This window comes from Penicillium manginii (genome assembly GCF_028828005.1).
Source record: "Penicillium manginii strain IBT 31320 chromosome Unknown utg000002l:1.0-5564898.0:1.0-5567710.0, whole genome shotgun sequence".
In the NCBI taxonomy this organism is placed as follows: domain Eukaryota; kingdom Fungi; phylum Ascomycota; class Eurotiomycetes; order Eurotiales; family Aspergillaceae; genus Penicillium; species Penicillium manginii.
The window spans coordinates 2,592,141-2,610,557 of record NW_026643103.1 but is presented as its reverse complement, the minus strand read 5'-3'; the positions used below and the strand labels follow the sequence as shown (position 1 = coordinate 2,610,557).

The window sequence follows — 18,417 nt, the reverse complement described above, 5'->3', positions numbered from 1 at the left end:
CCGCGGGCCAACAAGTTGGTCTGCCGCCGAGAGAACCTTGAGGGACTAAGGAATGCTAGTATTTCCACAGCAGCTTACCGCAACTTCAAACCAGCATCTCAGACTGACTGATTTACTAAAAAAAAAAAAAATTGTCGTCTTACTTCATTCATCTATGTCCTGATGAACACATATATTTGGAGAATTTCTTGATCTTAGTACCTACTGAATGCTTGCCCAGGTGGGTAGGATACTAATGGTATTGATGACTGATTTTGTGATCTAGAAACGCACCAGATTATAATTCCTTCAATCGCTCATTACAGCCATGGATTGACTACTGGTATTCGCCGAACTGCTTCTTCCGAAGGACTCCCCCCACTGTACAGCACGCCGTCGAGTGCCTTCTTTTGTTTGTCATCAACATCGGTGGCAATAGCCGAGGTGCCAGCAGCATTGATATTAGCCGCCAATGGGTCTCCTGCTGAGTTCCACTTCAGAGATCCCTGACCCGTAGTGACTTGGAAATATTCAAGCAGAGTTTGGGGTGCTTCGAGGCCACTCTTCCATGCCCCTGTCGAGCCGGACTCTCGGATATTGTCGACCGAGACAACAATTGAACCCCGCGAATCAAGACCAGTTAGATCCAAGATGTTGCCCGAGAGCTGGATGGTATCCTGGTGCTTGAGAGTTTCTTCCTCGATGGTGTAGCAGAGAAGAGTTGAAGAGCTGTTACGAATGTTAGTTGAATTTTTGTAATTGAAAATTACGTGCACATACCCTTCGAGTCCAACTAGAATGGCCTGCACGGGGGATCCTGCGGGCTGCTCGACCGAGACAGCCCAGATGCCTCGAACACTAATTTCTGATTCTTGGGACAGACCCTCTAGAGTGACCTTTTGAAGCGCCTTTCCCTCGTACCACTTCCATAGCAGCAGGAAATCGTCACCGCCACCAGAAATGAGATATTGCGGTGCCCAGGAAGGGACGCAAAGCTTGTTGATAAAAGAAGTGTGACCCAGGCAGTACTTCTCAATGACATGCGAATGGGGGAGACCGCGTGACACACGGATGTGCTCATCACGATCAGCAGTCAAGATATAGTTCCGGTTCACAGGTGCGTCCGTAGGCAAAGACACGGCAATCAGGTCAGTGAGCAAGGAAACATGGCCCAGAATGAGCTGGTGCTCGAAACCAGACGCAACGTTTTCATCGGTGTTGCCATCCTTGGAAGCGGCCTTCTGAGCCTCTCTTTCGAACTGTGTGATTTGGTTCTTGAGAGTTTGTAGATTGCGCTGCGAATGCACAGTGAGATTTGTAGCAGCAGGCTTAAATGTCTTTGCCTCCTCCGCAGGAGCAATATACTCCCCAGGAATCAGAGGTAAGGAGTAAGCATCCCCAAATTTGTCAGCACACAGGATGGTTTGTCCATCGGGTGTTAGGGCCAACGCGCTTGGGCGCTTGGGCATCGTCCTTTTTGCACTGTCAGTACTCACTGATTGATCCATGAAAAGAATTGCAAGGCGACTACTTACCGAGAACTGATCTCGTCTAGCTTTCCATCTTCACTCAAACTGAATACTCGAATGCATTTGTCATCGGCAGTTACGGCCACAACATGCTTGCCATCGGAAGAGGTTAGAAGAATAGGGATATTAGTCCACTCTGGCAATTGATTGCCCGGGGCTTTCTTGGTCGAAGGCTTTTCTTTCGATTCTTCATTTTGATCATCGGGAGCTGTCGAAAGCTTTCTCCTCTTCTCCGCAGGCACTTGGTCCTCGGAAGCAGATTCAGAGCTAGACTGTACAGTTTTGGGCCAGACGTCCAGACATTGGCCATTTGCTGCGGCATACGAATAAAGACGTCGCCCCGCTGAAGCTATCAGGAATCCCGCAGAGCTTGAAGACTGCTGCTTGGTGTAATTCAGGCACTGGAAAGGGTGCTGGAAGTTTGCCATGATGCCGTTGGGATCTTGTGTTTGCTGGCAAAAATTTCGAGGTTACCCAATTCGGGTACCGTGAAAAGGTAGTCAATGGAGATAGACAGAGATATGATCGAGGTTTAAAAGACCGCAGAAAATCCAATCCAAATAAGACTCCCAAAGAAGGAAAATAAAATTCCACAGAGGTCAATTGCACGAAAACTGGAGCTTCGATATCTCGCTCGCTCTCCCTCTCGCTCTCTACTTGCTCTGTAGCGCCCGCCATCGGGAGCCCGCAATAACGTATCTCCGACCTGCACCACCATGGTCATGTGACCCACTAGCGAATCGCACCGAAAAAAAGAATTCCCCAAAGCCGTAATTTCTCTTCCACAACCAATTCAATAACCCTTAAACAACCTATCTTCATCAAAATAAGAAGAAATGGGGGGCAAGTCTGCATCCAAGACCGCTTACTTCGAGAAGCTCAAGAGCTTGGTATGTCTACACTGTCGTTTCTCTCTTGCAGAGACTTCTTTCGTGGTTCACAATGCTAATTGATTTCTGATTTAGCTCGAGGGCTACCGGTACGCTCGATCGATCCAATGATTCCGTGATAGCTCGTACTGACTATTCTGGCTCTAGCTCGATCTTCATCTGTGGTGTTGACAATGTCTCCTCCCAGCAGATGCACGAGATCCGTGCTTCCCTCCGTGGTGAGGCCGTCGTTCTGATGGGTAAGAACACCATGGTCCGTCGTGCCCTGAAGGGTTTCGTCACCGAGAACCCCGACTGGGAGCGTATCCTGCCCCACGTCAAGGGCAACGTTGGTTTCATCTTCACCAACGAGGACCTCTCCACCATCAAGGAGAAGATTCTGGCCAACCGTGTCGCTGCCCCCGCCCGTGCCGGTGCCTTCGCTCCTCTCGACGTCTGGGTCCCCGCCGGTAACACTGGTATGGAGCCCGGTAAGACCTCTTTCTTCCAGGCTCTCGGTGTCCCCACCAAGATTGCTCGTGGTACCATTGAGATTGTCTCCGACCTCAAGCTCATTGAGGCCGGTAACAAGGTCGGAGCCTCCGAGGCTTCCCTGCTCAACCTGTTGAACATCTCTCCCTTCACCTACGGTATGACCATCACCCAGGTCTACGACCAGGGTCAGATCTTCGGTGCCGATGTTCTCGACATCGGTGAGGACCAGCTCCTGAAGACCTTCAGCTCTGCTATCCAGACCATTGCTGCTCTGTCTCTGGCTACCAACATCCCCACCATCCCTGCCACCGTGCACTCGGTCGTCAACGCCTACAAGAAGGTTCTTGCTGTCGCTCTCGAGACCGAGATCAGCTGGCCCGAGATCGAGGAGCTCAAGGACCGCATCGCCAACCCCGATGCCTACGCCTCTGCTGCTCCCGTCGCCGCCGCTGGTGCTGCTGCCGATGCCCCCGCCGAGGCTGCCGCCGCTGAGTCTGAGGAGGAGTCCGATGCTGACATGGGCTTCGGTCTTTTCGACTAAGCGCATCGTCCTCAAACGGATACGAATGCCATGTTTTAGATACTTTGATTTAACCTAGACCTGAAATAAGGCTGGGGAATGAAATTACGACGACTTGGCAACGGCTTCAATTATGATCCTTCCTGACATGCTTAATGGAACGTAGAAACACGATCCATTATCTGTCCATCTACAATTGGTGAGTTTCGACTTTCTATCTCTTGTTATTTCCAACTCAACCTTTTGCCCACTATCTTGTTTTCAAACATCTCTTTCACCCTGGCGGATGATTATACCTTTTTAACCCCGAGCAATCGGCCCTTGCGTAAGGGCCGCACTGACGATTAAAAATTGCAACAACAACACTCTAATTTTTTGCTGACGCCAATGCCTCAATTTGCTTTCATTATTCACACCATTTGATATTTGAAACAATTGCTAATAATTTCTCAGATGACAGGTTTCTTCCTCGCAGACACTCTGTAGCAATCGTGTCTATCGTAGAGCTTAGTGCGTTGTGATGGCAAGGGATGTTTGAAGAGTCTAGAATTAGTTTCAATCAACGAGTTCCGGACCTACATATCTTGATTTCTCATTTTTCGTAGTATACCAGGTACCTAGGTACTCGCAGCACGGAACATCGCTTGCTGGCAAACGTATCCTGGGATGCCTCTCAATCGAGTATGTCTACCCTTCTGGCATGAGGGCTAGGCCCACCTCGTGATGTCGGTGGCCAATGACCGGCAATTCCGGCGATTTCTCCGCATGCTATTATGCTCTCCAATGCTACCTGGTAAGCTGTCAAATTCTCGGGTAGCAGAAAGACTATAAATTTTACAGACAACATCTCTATATACTTGGCTGCCTTCAAGTTGACGGTGCTGGAATGCATGTGCAAATAGAAATATTAGTTTGACCCAGCCTATTTACAAGCTTGGAACCACTTGGGTAACTTCCCGCGCTACAGCAGTGTCTATCCAACTCCAACGAATTTACTCCACGCAATCGATTTCAAAAATGACAGTGCAGTCCGGAGAGCCCCGGGTCACACTCATTGAGTTAAGTCCCGACGAGCTCGCTTCCAAGAAGCTAGGTTCGCACAACCTCCAAGCTGCGGTCGAAGCCCTTCATCGAGATGGGATCGTTGCGATAAAGAATGCCGTCAACATCGCACATCTAGACAAGCTCAATGCTAGAATGATTTCCGAGGCCAAAGACCTCTATGCCCGACCGGAGACACATCGTAACTTTGGCAAAAATACCGGGAATATCCAGCAGGAGCCCATCATGGAAGACGACTACATCTTCGACGACGTCATCGCAAATCCGTGGGCAACGGAGGCTATCCAGTGTATGCTCGGCCCCCAGTCGACTGTCCGATTTTACAGCGCCAACACTGCTTTCAAAGCGGAAGATCGACAGCCCCCGCATATCGACGTGACTTTTGATTTCCCCAAAGTTCCGTTTGGATATTGCGTGAATATCAACCTCGTCGATACGACTCCAGAGAACGGAGCCACGGAAGTTTGGTTGGGCTCGCATATTGACACGGACAAGGATATTCTCCACATTTCGGAAGATAGCATGAAAGTTAAACCCGAGCTCCAAGAACAGCGACGCAAGATCTCTCCGCCGATTCAGCCTAGCTTGCCTAAGGGGTCTCTAATCATTCGGGATTTTAGGCTGTGGCATGCTGGTAGACCGAACCAGACAGATGAGCCGCGAGTGATGCTTGTTTCGGTGCAGTTTCCTCGCTGGTACAGGAGTAATTTGAAAATGAGATTACCGGCTAGCTTCAGAGATAAGTTGAACTGGCGAGATGCTGTGCCGTGTGTGGAGTGGATGCCGGAGGGTTATGACTATCTTCAAGGTGCCCATGACCATGATTTTGTCTTGTTGCCCTAGATAAGGAATTTGAAATAATATAGCACATATATCACTATCTTGTTCAAATATTCTATACCAGATGTGAACTAGAATTCTGGGCAAAGAGAAAGATACAAATCGGACAACCATCTCGGAAAAGACAGCCGCACCAGGGAAACTCAAAAGCCAATGAGGCAATATGATCGTTCCATAAACTTTATTTACCATTACGAGAACGGAATTTTTGTAGCAAAGTTCAAAAGTAATATTTCACAGGTAACATTTTATGTTTCTGCGTGATCTCTAAGTCTATAAGTCTATATCTATATGTAGTAAAAGGGATATCAAACGTTTGGGTCATCAAGATATCCGAAGGCACAACCAGCCACGGGATGAACACCTGCTCATGGGAATAATAATGGGAAAACAAAAGAGTGGATTTTTTTCATCAAATAACTGGGAATAAAGACATTTATCCCAGAGTCAGGACGTACTGAGCATCAGTCGAGCACGAAAGGGTGTTGACATCATCCGGGTGCTGGTAAGACTCGGCGCAGTTGGAGTCACCGGCCTCACATGTAGCAGTAGAGCAGCTAGAGTCACTAGGAATAGCGGCGAAGCCGTTCTTGACGAATTCGGAAGAAGCGTCCATGTCGATGGAGGAAAGATCCCAGTACAGCTTGTCGGAGTCCAGAGTGTACTCGAACTGGAGAACACTGTCGCGAGTCTCGGTGGTGGACATCTTGATAGAGATACCACCGCCGTTGGGGTTGGTCTGCCAGTTCTCGCTGTAGGTGCCACCACCGGACTTGATAGTCTGCATATCACCGGACTCATCGGAGGTCGACCAGACGTAGACGTCGGTATCGAAGTTGTTCACGATCTGAACACTGCCGCTGTTGGAAGAGTCGCGGACACGGTGGGGAAGAGCAGTGGCGGCGGCGGCCAGGATGCTGGAGATGACAACGTTGGAGAAGAGCATTTTGAATAGTATACTTGTCGTGTTGACAAAAGTGGTGGTAAAAAAGACTGTGTTGAAAAGAAAGTTTCTGATCAAAAGACAGTGAAGAGAGTGTAGAATCTGATAAGAGATTGAATCAGATTGTAAAAACAAAAAAAGGCAAAAAGAGAGAGTGAGAGAACGACTGAGGTCTCAAAGATTGTAGTGGTTTGAAGAAAAAAAAAAGGTCTGTTGTCGAGAACGAAGTCGTCTTATATATCCATTTTGGACCCGTTGGAGATGTGGCAAACCCCCAAACTCAGATCTTCCAGACTGACCTCACACCTTCGAGAAATTATGGGGTTGGCCAATGAGTTGGTCGACAGTGGAGTGTTCTGTTTCCAGATGGTCTCGAACATCGTTGCCGTCGCCGGAAATGGAAGTAGTCATATAAAGTTTTACATCCTTCTATCCTCAACTGTCACTCGTCTGGCACGAGCTCCCGTTCGTCGATCCCCCAGAAATGATGGACTAATTGTGGACCTTGACATCAGACCGGCTTCAAAGTTTTGTTCCTTGTGCTCGAGGCGAATGAATGCGCTTCATTCTCCAAGCCCTACTCCAAAATCTCTTCCAGAAAAAAGTTGCAAGGCTCGATCCGCACATCCGATCATCAGGTACTTTTCGGAAGGCTGACCCTTCGGCAGTTCTGGTAAGTTCTCTTCCATCTGGGGTGGCGGATTTGGCAAGTTGGCCGAATTTTCCATCATACCATTTAGTCACGCTACCGACAGTAAGTCCCGATGTCGCCTTCACCTCCAAACCACCCAACCACGCGTTTTCTACACTCGCCACCGGTCTGGAGTGTGGCTGCCAAGGGATTTCCAAAAATCTCATACTATTCTGATGCCAGAGTCTCTTGGCGGGTGGCCATTCTAAGAATCTGTTCGAAGGCTTAGGTGGTACTAGCCCGCTTTCTCAGCAAGAAGCCCGTCGAAGGAATGGCCAAGGCCTCAAATTCTAGACCTGGCAAGAACATTGGGTTGATTTATGGTGTCCTTTATCGTGAGGTCTTTTAGGGAAGGTCTAGAATTTTTATTTGCTTCCTTGTGTCCGAACTACCTGTAGCCTTTCATCCTTCCTATGTACTCAAAGCAGTCTCAATAACTAGATTGAACTTAGTTGTGAAAAGTATTTGAACCCTTTGAATACAATAGGAAGATCTGATTTTCCTTCAAAATTAATTATCTTGAAAGGTACAAAGCGAAAGGCAGGTGGAATCCTTGGTTAGAGGCAAGGCGCTGGATGGTTCCCCAGGTCCTGACACGAGGAAAGTGTCCCTGTCTAGCGCCACTCGGACGATGCGCGAGGAACGTACCGTGTAACAGAGGCTCTCCCAGAGGCAAATGTGTCTATAAATATTAGTCAACTATGGGTTAGGCGGTTGCCTGCAACCAGGTCGGGCCAGACTTCTACGTGAGACAGGTTCGAAGAGTCGGAACCATACCGGTTCGCAAGGCACAAGGAACCGTGTCTGTGGTCTTGAATTGAGTTTAAGAACTTGGAGACATTGATCTAGTTTTCACAGTGGACCGTCGAGGCCGATCCTTGCTCTGAATACAAAGAATCCGCCTCTACCATATGCTGTTGCTTGTGACAGCGGGTCTTCTCCGCAAAATGGAAGTCTAGACTCAGCGAGGTCCATTTTTCTTTCAACTTAACTCACCCCACTCTGTGAGTTTTTTAGGTCTGGATGTATGCCAATATGCTTGGGAATTTAAAAGAAGATATGGTAGGTATTCCGCGCTAGGTACGTAGCCCTAAGTTACCTGGTACTACGAGTAAGTGTCAAACAGAATGCAAACAGGGCCGCCACTTTCACAGGGCCACTTAGCCTGGCCTCTTCCGTCCGTTAAGGGGAAGTAAAATAACATTACTAGTAGTAGCCTGGATTACACCATGGTTGCCATTTACGGTACTAGTAGGTACGTATAGACGCTATACAGCTTGAGTCGGAATCTATTGCATGTATGATTGCAAAGAATTTGACCTTGGTATCCGTGTGGAAAGAAGAAAATAATTAAATACAATGTCACCCAAACGAAAGTAAAAACGAAGGGCTTTTGAAGCGAGTAAATTCCTATACATCATCGGCGCCACGCCCGAAGCGGCCCCCAAAGCCTCCCAGATCACGGCGGAAGAATTTGCCAATATTCTTGAGGTTTTCGTTGAGATTTCCAGCAGCCGTGGACTCTGATGGGGTATGAGCATGACCACTCTGCTGATTCAAGGGAGGCGGAGCAGGAGACGAAGCTCCGGATGTACCACCCATGCCGGAATTAGAAGAGGTACCACCGACAGCGCCTGTGGTGCCCAGGGTGCTCAGGCTGGGATTTCCAAATCGATCGACACCGTCTTTCGCTGCAGATATGAGGGCGGAGCCGAGCATGGTGGCGTCAAAACGAGAGGGCATAGACATAGACGGAGTGCCGCTCAGGCCAAGACCTGTTGAAACCGAGCCAGTGGTCGTGGCCGCTGGAGCTTGCAAACCTGCGAGGATAGGGTTGTTCTGCTGGAGGCTGGAAGCAAATCGGTCTGATGCACGATGGAGCTGGAACAGCTCCACTAGGTGATTTTGTTCTTGGCGACTGCGAATACCTTTGAGGTCGAGGATCTTACGGAAGTTGTTATTGTTGCGGTCCGCAATGTGAATGAGGTATGCTTGGACAAGGGCCTCTGGTGGAGAAGGCCGGACTTGTAGGGTTTTGAGGAGAGTCTCAATCTTGAAAAAGCTGCTGTTCACACGCTTGACGAAGCCTGCAGGCGCAGGGGCGGGAAGGAGAGACGAGAGACCACTCTTGAGAGTGTAGGAGTCAAGGAGCATCTAGATTTAGGTAAGCTTAACAGTTCAAATCGCATTGGCGCCAGTCTCGTAGAGGAAAGACCTACCTGCTCAGCCCCCGTTTCAGAAACAGGTCTACATTGGAAGACATTGCTGATGAATAGACTGGACATCAATTCCACAAGATGATCGGAGAAGGCTCGAGCATATTGCTGTTTGTGCAGCATTTCGAGGATATGCGATGCCCTTTCTTTTGTCCGTGAGAGCATTTCTCCCACATAGGAACTTTGATCGCTGACGGCCTCAATCCTGCTCCAAGGCGTGTTGCGCATTTCTCGCCAGGACGGCTCCAGATCAATTTCCACTTGCTTTACAAGCCCTCGAACAGCCGCAGACGCAATTCCCATGAATGAATCGGCCTGGCTCTGTAGGTCGACCGATTCCTTCAGACTTTCATCTAGTCGGCCTTTGATCTTTTCTTCCAGCTGGGTGCACGTAGAATAGCAGTAATCGGCAGTATTAAGAACTGTAACCAACTCTTCTATCGATGGCACTCTAGACGGTGTATGGCCCGATGGACGTTCACTGATATAACTGAGAAGAACCTGCTGAGCATATTGGTCGAGGTATTTAGCGAATACCTTTGCGAGCTCTGCTAGACTCCCACCTGTTGAAAGCTTTGCGCATTGTTGTAGAGAGTGCCGATAGAACGTAAATAGTTCAGTAGACGACGAGACCACGGTGTGGGAATTGAACTCCTCATCTGGAGCTTTCAGGGGCTGTTGACGATATTTAGGCAGTAGTCCAGCCAGCTGCTTGTCTTGCGCGTCAACCCAAACACTCAAATACGGCTCAAATGCCTCGGAAATCGACTGGCTGAATGCTGGAGTTTCAGTGGACGCGAATGTATCTGCAGATGGTCGCGGAGGTGTGAAGCGACGCTCAAGAGATTGCTCAAAGTCAAGAGTTTCTTGCAAGCACGAAAGTAACAAATTGACATCGATCGTTTGGCCACTGCGTACGGACCGTGAGAGAATGCCCTTGTAATCATCTCGAGTTCCCTCGCAGAAGACATTGGCCAATATTTCGTTAACACGCCAGGGGGCTGGGAAGATCGCAGCGTTCTCCTCGTCGTAGATCTTCAAAATACGCCGGAACCATGAGTATCGACGAGAAATATTATCGAGGGAGCCAGCCTCTTCATTATTCCGGAAGACTTGGCGATATTCGCGTAACTGAGTGTTGCAGTACCATGTCACAAGTCGGGAACGAGCATGCTCGCCGAGTGCATCCACAACTAAGCATGCCTCTGAAAGAATGATCTTGCGCTGCATCACTTCTCCCTTAGAAAATGCCATCTCAAAATCTTCGCAGACCTGCTCTAGGAGATCTCGCTGGATATCCGCAACATTCCGACTCAAAATTGCAATTTGGTCGATTGATCGATACGATTTGAAATGAGCCATCAGCTGGATTACCGCCTGGAGGAGTTGTGCGCAATCCCGATACTGTCGCGTCCGGCTAAGCGCCTGAAGCTGATCATAAGCAGTGGTCAGCATCTGAAGGCGTTTCAGCGCTGTCATAGACAGAGTGAGGTTCTTTTTCGCATTGTCCAACTGTTTGATATCGGCGGTCATGTCGGTAATGGCTTGTTCGGTCTTGATGGCGCGTTCGCGGACATCATCAATCTTTTTAAACAACTCTGACAGATCAGCCTTGGCTGTCTGTATGCGTTCAACACTCTCGGCATTAGAGGTGACCTGTTCTTCCACAAGGGTACCAATGTCGGAGTCCAATTCATCTTCGTAGGTGTGGAGAGCGTCGGAGATCTGGGAGACGGAGGAGAGGGTGGAGGGGTGTGAGAAGATAGCGTTTAGATGGTCGACCGGATCGTAGTTCACTGGAAGAGGTCTGATCAGCTTTCCGGAGTGGTTTCATGGCATTGGTGAGGGCCGATACCTGCATCCAAGGCGTCGAGGGCGGACTCCTCGTTTGAAGGCATATGGCCGGTGTTTGGAGAAGTGATTGCAACCATTCCATTAGATGACCAAGATCATTCTGCTCCCAGCAACAAAACAAAGTTGCGCCAGGCCAATGCAGAGTTCCGGAAGGGCAAAATGGGGGGTGAATGGGGAAATGGGGTCACGTTGATCAAGTCGCGCGGGCGCTCTTCGGGAGCCACCTGGGCCGCTTGGCATCTTACGCAACATCCCGCGCCGCTAGTTAGTAGCACGACTATAGTACATACTGTGTGCAATTACTCCGTAGAAGTGTTTTCCCTATACAAGTTTGGACACAAGACCATTATATTGTATTTGTACTAGCTTTAGAATAACTATAGTCAGGACTAGGAAATACTCCTTGATTGGTTCAACTATTAACTATTAGTTATGGAGCGCTGTAGCTATCATTTTGTACGTATTCCACTGCCAGAAAATATGCTTGAGTGTGTTATTTGATTTGTTCGGAGCCAGCAATGGGCAAACTTCTAAAATACAGAGGGACATGTCCCGAATCATTCACTGTCTTTCGCCTAAGCCATGCAAAATTATTCAAAGCCTTTCGGATGCGTCATGCTCCATAACATCATCCGACTTTCCATTGCGGTCTCGAGAGCTTCAGGCCATGGTGTTTCGAGAAAGATATTCCGCAGGAACCGAGCGAAAAATTATGGATTTTTTGATTTGTTTCGTATTGGGATTGGTGGTTGAGGATTGTCAAATCGGAGGATAAAATTTAAACTCCATTGAGGAAAGCACTTGGGGGTAAAGATCCCTGCGCCTGTGAGAATAATTTAGCATCGAAAATACCAGCGGTTAGAATGGGTGGTGACTATTTTGCTTACCTTGAGTTCTTCAAAGTTTTTCCAGGCCGCATCGAGATTCCAGCCGTTGCCAGAGAGAGCCATTTCCGAGTATTGAAGAGTCATGCCGGACTTTGTGCTGATCTGGATGACGAGCTGCTCTTGCTGAACTTGGGTCTCCGTTTTGCCAGGCGCGGGAGCACCATATCCCGCGGGAAATCCAGGTAGTGCCGTGGCTGCAGCTGGCGCAAGGGGAGCAGCAGGGTTGGCGGCAATAGTAGGTACCGGAGCCACAGCTTGGGGAATGGGCTGGCTCTCAGGACTCCATGCCTCGTGGCCACCGTAGGCACGAGCGCACATGATATCATTCAAGACGCGAATACCACCGGGGCCATTTCCTGGACCAATGATGAAGGTCCTGTCGAAACTGCGCGTCTCAACCTTGCCATCGACGCTTTCGTCAAACTTTCCATGGACATTGATAATGAGGCCGCCGACTCCGGTAGAGCTCTGTCCTGTTGGATCGGGCAGACCGGGTACTTGGTGACACTCGACCAAGAACTGTTCTGGATGGGTGGCCATGTCTGGGTGACGTGTTTGAGGAAGACTATTCCACATCTCGGCGATCTTTTGGGGACCATTGGAGATGCGATTCATGCGAGCAGTCAAGTGCGTGATCTTGGAGAGATTCCTGCTCTTTTTGATGTATGCATCCCAGCCCGCTGTTTCAGTTTGCTGGACTTTGGGAGCCTGGACGTTGACGTTCAAAGAAAACTTGGAGTTTTCGTCGTAGAATTGGTTAATGAGATCGTTGCGGTTATTATCGTAACCAGCAAAGAAGGTTCGGATGAAATTCTCGGCGATTTGAGAATCATCCTGGAAGTGAGGTGCCTGAATAGGTATCGGGGTCTTCTTTTGGGCAGCGATCTCCTCTGCGGTACGAACTTGGACGTTGTTCAAAATCTGCAATTTTGGGTACCACTTCAGCATCGTGGCCTTGAAGTCTGGCTTGGCGCTGAACTCATTGCCAGTCATATCCAGGAACTCAAGGTTACGGAACTTCCACCGCCACGCGATCATGGATTGAGAATCCTTGAAGTTGTTGTTTGAAAGGTCCAAATTTTTGATGTCGGCAAATGTCTGAGCCATGGTTGTCACGACGGAGACATTTGCGAGCTGGTTCTGGGCCAGGCTGACACTCTCCACTGCCTCTCGTCGCTCGGAAGAGCTGGTGAATTGCATTTCCCATACTTTCATCATGGCAGGAAAGAACTTTGACTGGGTTGTGGTGCTGTTGAAGATACCCATGGCCTGGAGATCGGTATCGTCGACCAGTTTGGACAAGTCCAGGAGCTTCGCCGCAGGGTTGAAGCGTTTGCCCAAAATCGAGGTGATTTTCAGCTTGGTATCCGCTGTCGAAGCCGATGTGCCGCCGGAGGAGGCAAGTTGCTGACCAAGTACTGCGGTTGAAGAATCGTAGAGCTCGACCGTAATGTTGACACCTGCGAAGAGTTTGCCATTGAGTTGAAGCAGGCGCTCAGTCCACTCGGGGTGGACGGAAACCACGAGAATATCGCCTTCAACCCGCGACTAATTGAAGGTCAGAAAATCGTAATATAATTTGGGATTGCAATGAAGCGAAGCGAAAATCAAGAAGAAAGAGAAATCTGGGAGACTAGTGTAATCCATGGTTGTCGACCGTTTTGCGAAGTGCGAGGGCTGTTCGGGTCTTTCTAGCGGATAACCAGGATACAGTCGGATGTAGCGAGGGTATATAAGGTCGAGGTTCGTGTATGGCAACCGCGGCGCCGCAGGGACTTACCTTTGTGACTTTGAAGCGGGATCCTTTAGGTGCCGAGTTCAATTTTCGTTCGCAGAAGGAGATGAGGTTTTCAACACCACCATCACGTTTGGTAGAGGCATTGCTATTCTTCCAACCAGTGATGCTGATTTGCGTGCTGTTTCCCTTACCACCCTTGCCATGTCGGACGTTGGCTTGGGCGGAACTTCTGTTGTTGTTTTCGGAGATGGCTTGCTCAATGGCGTTCAGAGTCCTGTCGCGTGTTTGAGGTCGACCTCCACCAGCGGATCGACTTCCACCAGCAGATCGACCACCACCAGCTCGAGAGGAGCGACCGGAATCACCGCGACCTCGCTTTCCCCCGCGCGCACTACTATCCATGTCCATGTCACCATCTCGATCGGTTCGGGTAGGGCCCCGCTTGCGGATGCCCCCGCCAGATGCGCCTCCGGGACGACGAGACTTCATGGTCTTCATGGTGTTGGGATGATTCGGATTGAGAAGGCGATGGAAGAAGGGATAAAAGGAAATCCGATGACTGGCGAGGAGCGTGGAAAGTAGGAGAGGCTGGTCTTCTAGAACCACTTTGCGCGTTGCGCAGCCACCTAAATCGAGCGGGGCGAAGTCGTTCGCATTCACTGAAGTTGTGAAGAATCGGTAATCAAAGCGGACGAAAGAAGAACGCAACACAAAGAAGCTGTTAAAACGACTTTTCCAAAGAAAGAATTAGGCAGCGTTCCCGCCACGGAGTTTTGCGCGCCGCATCAGGCGGACGCTGGGCCCTTTTTTTCTTCAGTGAATGTTGACCGCCTCACGTGACCAATGCGTCATAAAGCTCAAGCTTGTCACGTGCATAAGTGAGATGAGTCAGCCTTCTGACCAATCAAAATCTGCCACTCCTCCGTCTTTATTGTCGAATGGGGCAAAGGCCAATCGGCGCTGATATACTACTTCGATAAGGCCAACTTGCAGTCAACTTGCACACCAGCCCTCCTCCTCGGCTGCTGGACCTCGGATTACACCCGCCAATTGATCTGTCTCGATTTAGTCTATGTATGTATCTTCCTTTGATGTTCTCCTCTTCTTTGATGTTTGGTCGAGTGATCGAGTCTCCTGGTTTCACCCGAACTGACTCGCGCGTACCATCTGATCTTTGCTAATTTCCCCGCCTTGACACCAGACAATCGCGCTGCTGACGCTTTCTGAGACTTTTCGCCTACATCTTGGCTCGCCCTATGGTCTGCAATTGACCGGCAAGATGCCTTCAAAATCGCGATTTACGAAACTTGACGCCTTCGCGAAGACCGTCGAAGATGCGCGCATTCGCACGAACTCTGGAGGTGTTATTACCATCGCATCGCTTCTGGTAGTCTTCTGGCTGGTATGGGGAGAATGGTCGGATTATCGGCGGATTGTGGTGCAGCCAGAACTTGTTGTTGACAAGTCGAGAGGTACGGAATTGTCATCAACGTGGTTGGCAGACATTCAAGGCATGTCCGAGAGAAAAGGCTAACATTCGATACGGCTTGAATAGGCGAACGAATGGAGATCCATTTGAATATGACTTTCCCACGGTTACCTTGCGAACTCTTGACCTTGGACGTTATGGATGTCTCGGGCGAACTACAATCAGGCGTTGCGCATGGCGTGAACAAGGTCCGACTCTCCCCGCCTGCAGAAGGCGGTCGTGTCATCGATATTCAGTCTCTTGACTTGTAAGTTTATGCTTCCTGACTGCAAAGCGGAATCGACCCTGCGATTGGATCATTGGCTTACTTTGTCCTTCTCGATATTCAGGCACTCCCCTGCAGATGCGGCGGCACATCTTGCCCCAGACTACTGTGGTGATTGTTACGGAGCCACGGCGCCTGATAACGCTATTAAGCCCGGCTGCTGCAGTACTTGTGATGAAGTCCGGGAAGCTTACGCGTCAAAGACATGGGCTTTCGGTGTTGGTGACAACGTCGAGCAATGTGAGCGCGAGGGCTACAAGGATAAGCTCAAGGCGATGCACCGTGAAGGTTGCCGAGTGGAAGGCGTCCTTCGTGTCAACAAGGTGGTAGGCAACTTCCACATTGCGCCAGGCCGTAGTTTTACAAACCAAAACATGCACGCTCACGACCTGCAAAACTACGCTGTGCCCGGCACCCCGCCCGACGAGCAGCATACCATGAGCCATGAGATTCACGAGCTTCGATTTGGGCCCTCTCTCCCCTCGGAACTCGCTGACCGATGGCAATGGTCGGATCACCACCACACTAACCCGCTTGACGACACCAAGCAGGCGACTAATGAGCCCCAATTCAACTTCATGTACTTTGTCAAGGTTGTCTCGACCTCTTACTTGCCGCTGGGATGGGATCCTCTCTTCTCGTCTGCGATCCATAGTGCATACGATAAGGCACCCCTTGGATCCCACGGCCTCGCTTATGGTGCCCAGGGAAGTATTGAGGCTCACCAGTACTCGGTAACTTCACACAAGCGTTCCCTCCTAGGTGGCGATGATGCCGCCGATGGCCACAAAGAACGCATGCATGCTGCTGGTGGTATCCCCGGCGTCTTTTTCAACTACGATATTTCTCCTATGAAGGTCATCAACCGTGAAACCAGACCGAAAACTTTCACTGGCTTCCTGACCGGTGTTTGTGCCATTATCGGAGGTACCCTCACTGTTGCTGCTGCACTGGACCGTGGTCTATACGAGGGTAGCATGCGCATCAAGAAGTTGCATTCAAACTGAACTCAACTAGCCTTGAAGCTAGGAAGATATGTCAATTGACTTTCATACACACCAGAGAATGCATCGGGGTCGGAAGTAGGTTTGGGCACTATGGCGTTTTTCAAATACCTATATACACTGATTTTGTTTGTTTGGGTTCATATTTGTATCTCTGTATCGGAAAATGGCACCGCAAAGCAGATTCTGAATTTTAAGCTACTACTAGTACGAGTACGTGTTTCCTGTAGAGAACCGGGACGCATAGTGCCAGATGATCAAATATTGAACGACTGTTAGGCACGGGTGGAAGTCCTCCCGTCATAAAAAAGCTTCTCGTGTTCTCCACGCATCGAGGCAGGGAAAGTCTCCTCCCCGTTTTCGTCGAAGAGCAGTGCTTCACTTTTCGTACTGCGCCTTATCAAGTCGCGCCCACGTTCAAACATTTCTTTCTCGTATGAAGCAAGGGCCTCTTCCAATTTCGATGCTGGCACCGTTGTGATATCGGGACTTTTGCCACAAAGCTCAACGAGTCGTTTGACCAAGACTACAGCATCATACATGGCACAATTTACCCCCTCTCCTACGAAAGGAGTTGAAAGATGCGCCGCATCTCCGAGTAAGGTCACGCCTGGAGCAACATCGCGGTTCCAATCTACCTCTTCCGGTCTTAGATAGTGCAAGCTCCAGGCACGGAATGGTCCTTCTGCATCAGCTACAATGGCTTTGAGATGCGGTGCCCAATTCGCGTAGAACTTGTCTGAAGACACCATCAATTTTCGAATAGCCTCAGACTTCTTCGTAGCACCGTCATTACGGTGTTCATAGAAGTCTTTAGCAGCAGTGATGCCAAAGTACATTTTGTACGTTCCGTCCCCCGATTGTTGAAGGATTAAGCTTCGGTTTGGACCCACTGCCATCATCATTCCGGGGCCGGCCAAATCGTAGGCTGCTTTGTAGCTTTTGTTGTTGTGTGAGATTCTACTCTCAATGTACATTTTCCCGCAATAGACAGGCTGAGCTGCTGATATCTGCGGATTGCGAATATGATTTAGAATACCGGTTTCTATTCCTTTGATTCTGGATTGGATGGCTTACTAGAGGGCGCACTTTGCTCCAGCCTCCGTCAGCTCCAACGATAAGCTTAAATCCAGTGGCCGAGCTGCCGTTGATAAATTGAATAACGTATCGATAAGCACTGTCATCAGACTCATTGTCACTTCTCTCAATACGGCGCACACCGTGGCCCCATTTGATCTTGTGGGCGGGTATAGAGTTGAGTAGAAGCTGGCGTAGCTGCAGACGATCAATCTCTGGTGCGTTACGATCCTCACCAAAGCATATCGATGTTTCGCCAGAGGGTTTGAGAATACGGATCCGTGAGGCATTCCAACGGGCATAGACTGTATTGAATTCTTCAAACAATCCGGCTTCTTTGAGAGCCTGTTGACCCGACGGGCCGTGAATATCTAATGAGCCACCTTGCTGCCATGGGCCTGGGGATGAAGATTCGTCACGTTCGTAAATGACGTAGTTCTTGAATCCATTTACTTCGAGAAGGCGTGCGAAAAGCAGACCACTCGGACCTGCACCGATGATTACAATAGAAGGCGACAGATACATATTGGAATTTGTGGATTCAAGTTGGCTTCAAACTTGAAAAAAGTCATAATGGATTGGAGTTCGATCTCATTCGAGTACTGCAGGAACTTTATAGTTTTAATATCCTCCTGAGGGTGGTATGATCCACGGATTCCTTCCGATTGGTCCGGGTTGTAACCACAGCACAGCAGCGACAATAGTAACTTCAAGTTGACATCGCACAATCGGACTCTCCGAGGTCTTCTTTACATTTTTACGAGGGCCAGAGATCTAGCATGCTCTCCAAGAGCTTGGGTTTCCTCAAAATAGGGATGGTAGTAGCCGGATATCTAGAGAGGCCTCCGGCCACTACGCTACTAGGTTTTCTCTGAGTGATTCATGCGTACAAGGGGGCAAAAGCTGGAAGGTCTATAAGCACGAATGCGACCTTTTTCGAGGAAGAATCCCAGTTTTGG

At 49.4% G+C, this 18,417-nt stretch overlaps 8 protein-coding genes across 8 annotated transcripts; 3 read left to right on the top strand and 5 right to left on the bottom strand.

Moving 5' to 3' along the window:
• Positions 1–299: 299 nt before the first annotated feature.
• On the bottom strand, positions 300–1,936 carry trm82 (putative tRNA methyltransferase; the record flags this gene model as incomplete). The annotated part of the gene is made up of 2 exons (XM_057098884.1): positions 300–1,452; positions 1,515–1,936. The coding sequence occupies 2 exons, from the start codon at positions 1,934–1,936 to the stop codon at positions 300–302; spliced, it is 1,575 nt and encodes a 524-aa protein (XP_056964020.1).
• Positions 1,937–2,344: 408 nt separating this feature from the next.
• N7533_002233 (60S ribosomal protein uL10) lies at positions 2,345–3,413 on the top strand (the record flags this gene model as incomplete). The annotated part of the gene is made up of 3 exons (XM_057098883.1): positions 2,345–2,398; positions 2,474–2,487; positions 2,546–3,413. The coding sequence occupies 3 exons, from the start codon at positions 2,345–2,347 to the stop codon at positions 3,411–3,413; spliced, it is 936 nt and encodes a 311-aa protein (XP_056964019.1).
• Positions 3,414–4,409: 996 nt separating this feature from the next.
• Positions 4,410–5,297, top strand: N7533_002232 (phytanoyl-CoA dioxygenase family protein; the record flags this gene model as incomplete). Its single annotated transcript, XM_057098882.1, has 1 exon — positions 4,410–5,297. One exon carries the CDS (start codon positions 4,410–4,412, stop codon positions 5,295–5,297), a length of 888 nt encoding a protein of 295 aa, XP_056964018.1.
• A 433-nt stretch (positions 5,298–5,730) lies between these two features.
• N7533_002231 (Secreted thaumatin-like protein calA) lies at positions 5,731–6,240 on the bottom strand (the record flags this gene model as incomplete). The annotated part of the gene is made up of 1 exon (XM_057098881.1): positions 5,731–6,240. One exon carries the CDS (start codon positions 6,238–6,240, stop codon positions 5,731–5,733), a length of 510 nt encoding a protein of 169 aa, XP_056964017.1.
• Positions 6,241–8,338: 2,098 nt separating this feature from the next.
• Positions 8,339–11,042, bottom strand: N7533_002230 (putative GARP complex subunit Vps53; the record flags this gene model as incomplete). The annotated part of the gene is made up of 3 exons (XM_057098880.1): positions 8,339–9,082; positions 9,148–10,940; positions 11,000–11,042. 3 exons carry the CDS (start codon positions 11,040–11,042, stop codon positions 8,339–8,341), a joined length of 2,580 nt encoding a protein of 859 aa, XP_056964016.1.
• Positions 11,043–11,776: 734 nt separating this feature from the next.
• Positions 11,777–14,121, bottom strand: N7533_002229 (uncharacterized protein; the record flags this gene model as incomplete). The annotated part of the gene is made up of 3 exons (XM_057098879.1): positions 11,777–11,821; positions 11,886–13,433; positions 13,666–14,121. 3 exons carry the CDS (start codon positions 14,119–14,121, stop codon positions 11,777–11,779), a joined length of 2,049 nt encoding a protein of 682 aa, XP_056964015.1.
• Positions 14,122–14,902: 781 nt separating this feature from the next.
• N7533_002228 (retrograde cargo receptor ERV46) lies at positions 14,903–16,384 on the top strand (the record flags this gene model as incomplete). Its single annotated transcript, XM_057098878.1, has 3 exons — positions 14,903–15,095; positions 15,179–15,359; positions 15,442–16,384. The coding sequence occupies 3 exons, from the start codon at positions 14,903–14,905 to the stop codon at positions 16,382–16,384; spliced, it is 1,317 nt and encodes a 438-aa protein (XP_056964014.1).
• Positions 16,385–16,656: 272 nt separating this feature from the next.
• Positions 16,657–17,983, bottom strand: N7533_002227 (FAD-dependent oxidoreductase; the record flags this gene model as incomplete). The annotated part of the gene is made up of 2 exons (XM_057098877.1): positions 16,657–17,391; positions 17,459–17,983. 2 exons carry the CDS (start codon positions 17,981–17,983, stop codon positions 16,657–16,659), a joined length of 1,260 nt encoding a protein of 419 aa, XP_056964013.1.
• Positions 17,984–18,417: the final 434 nt, after the last annotated feature.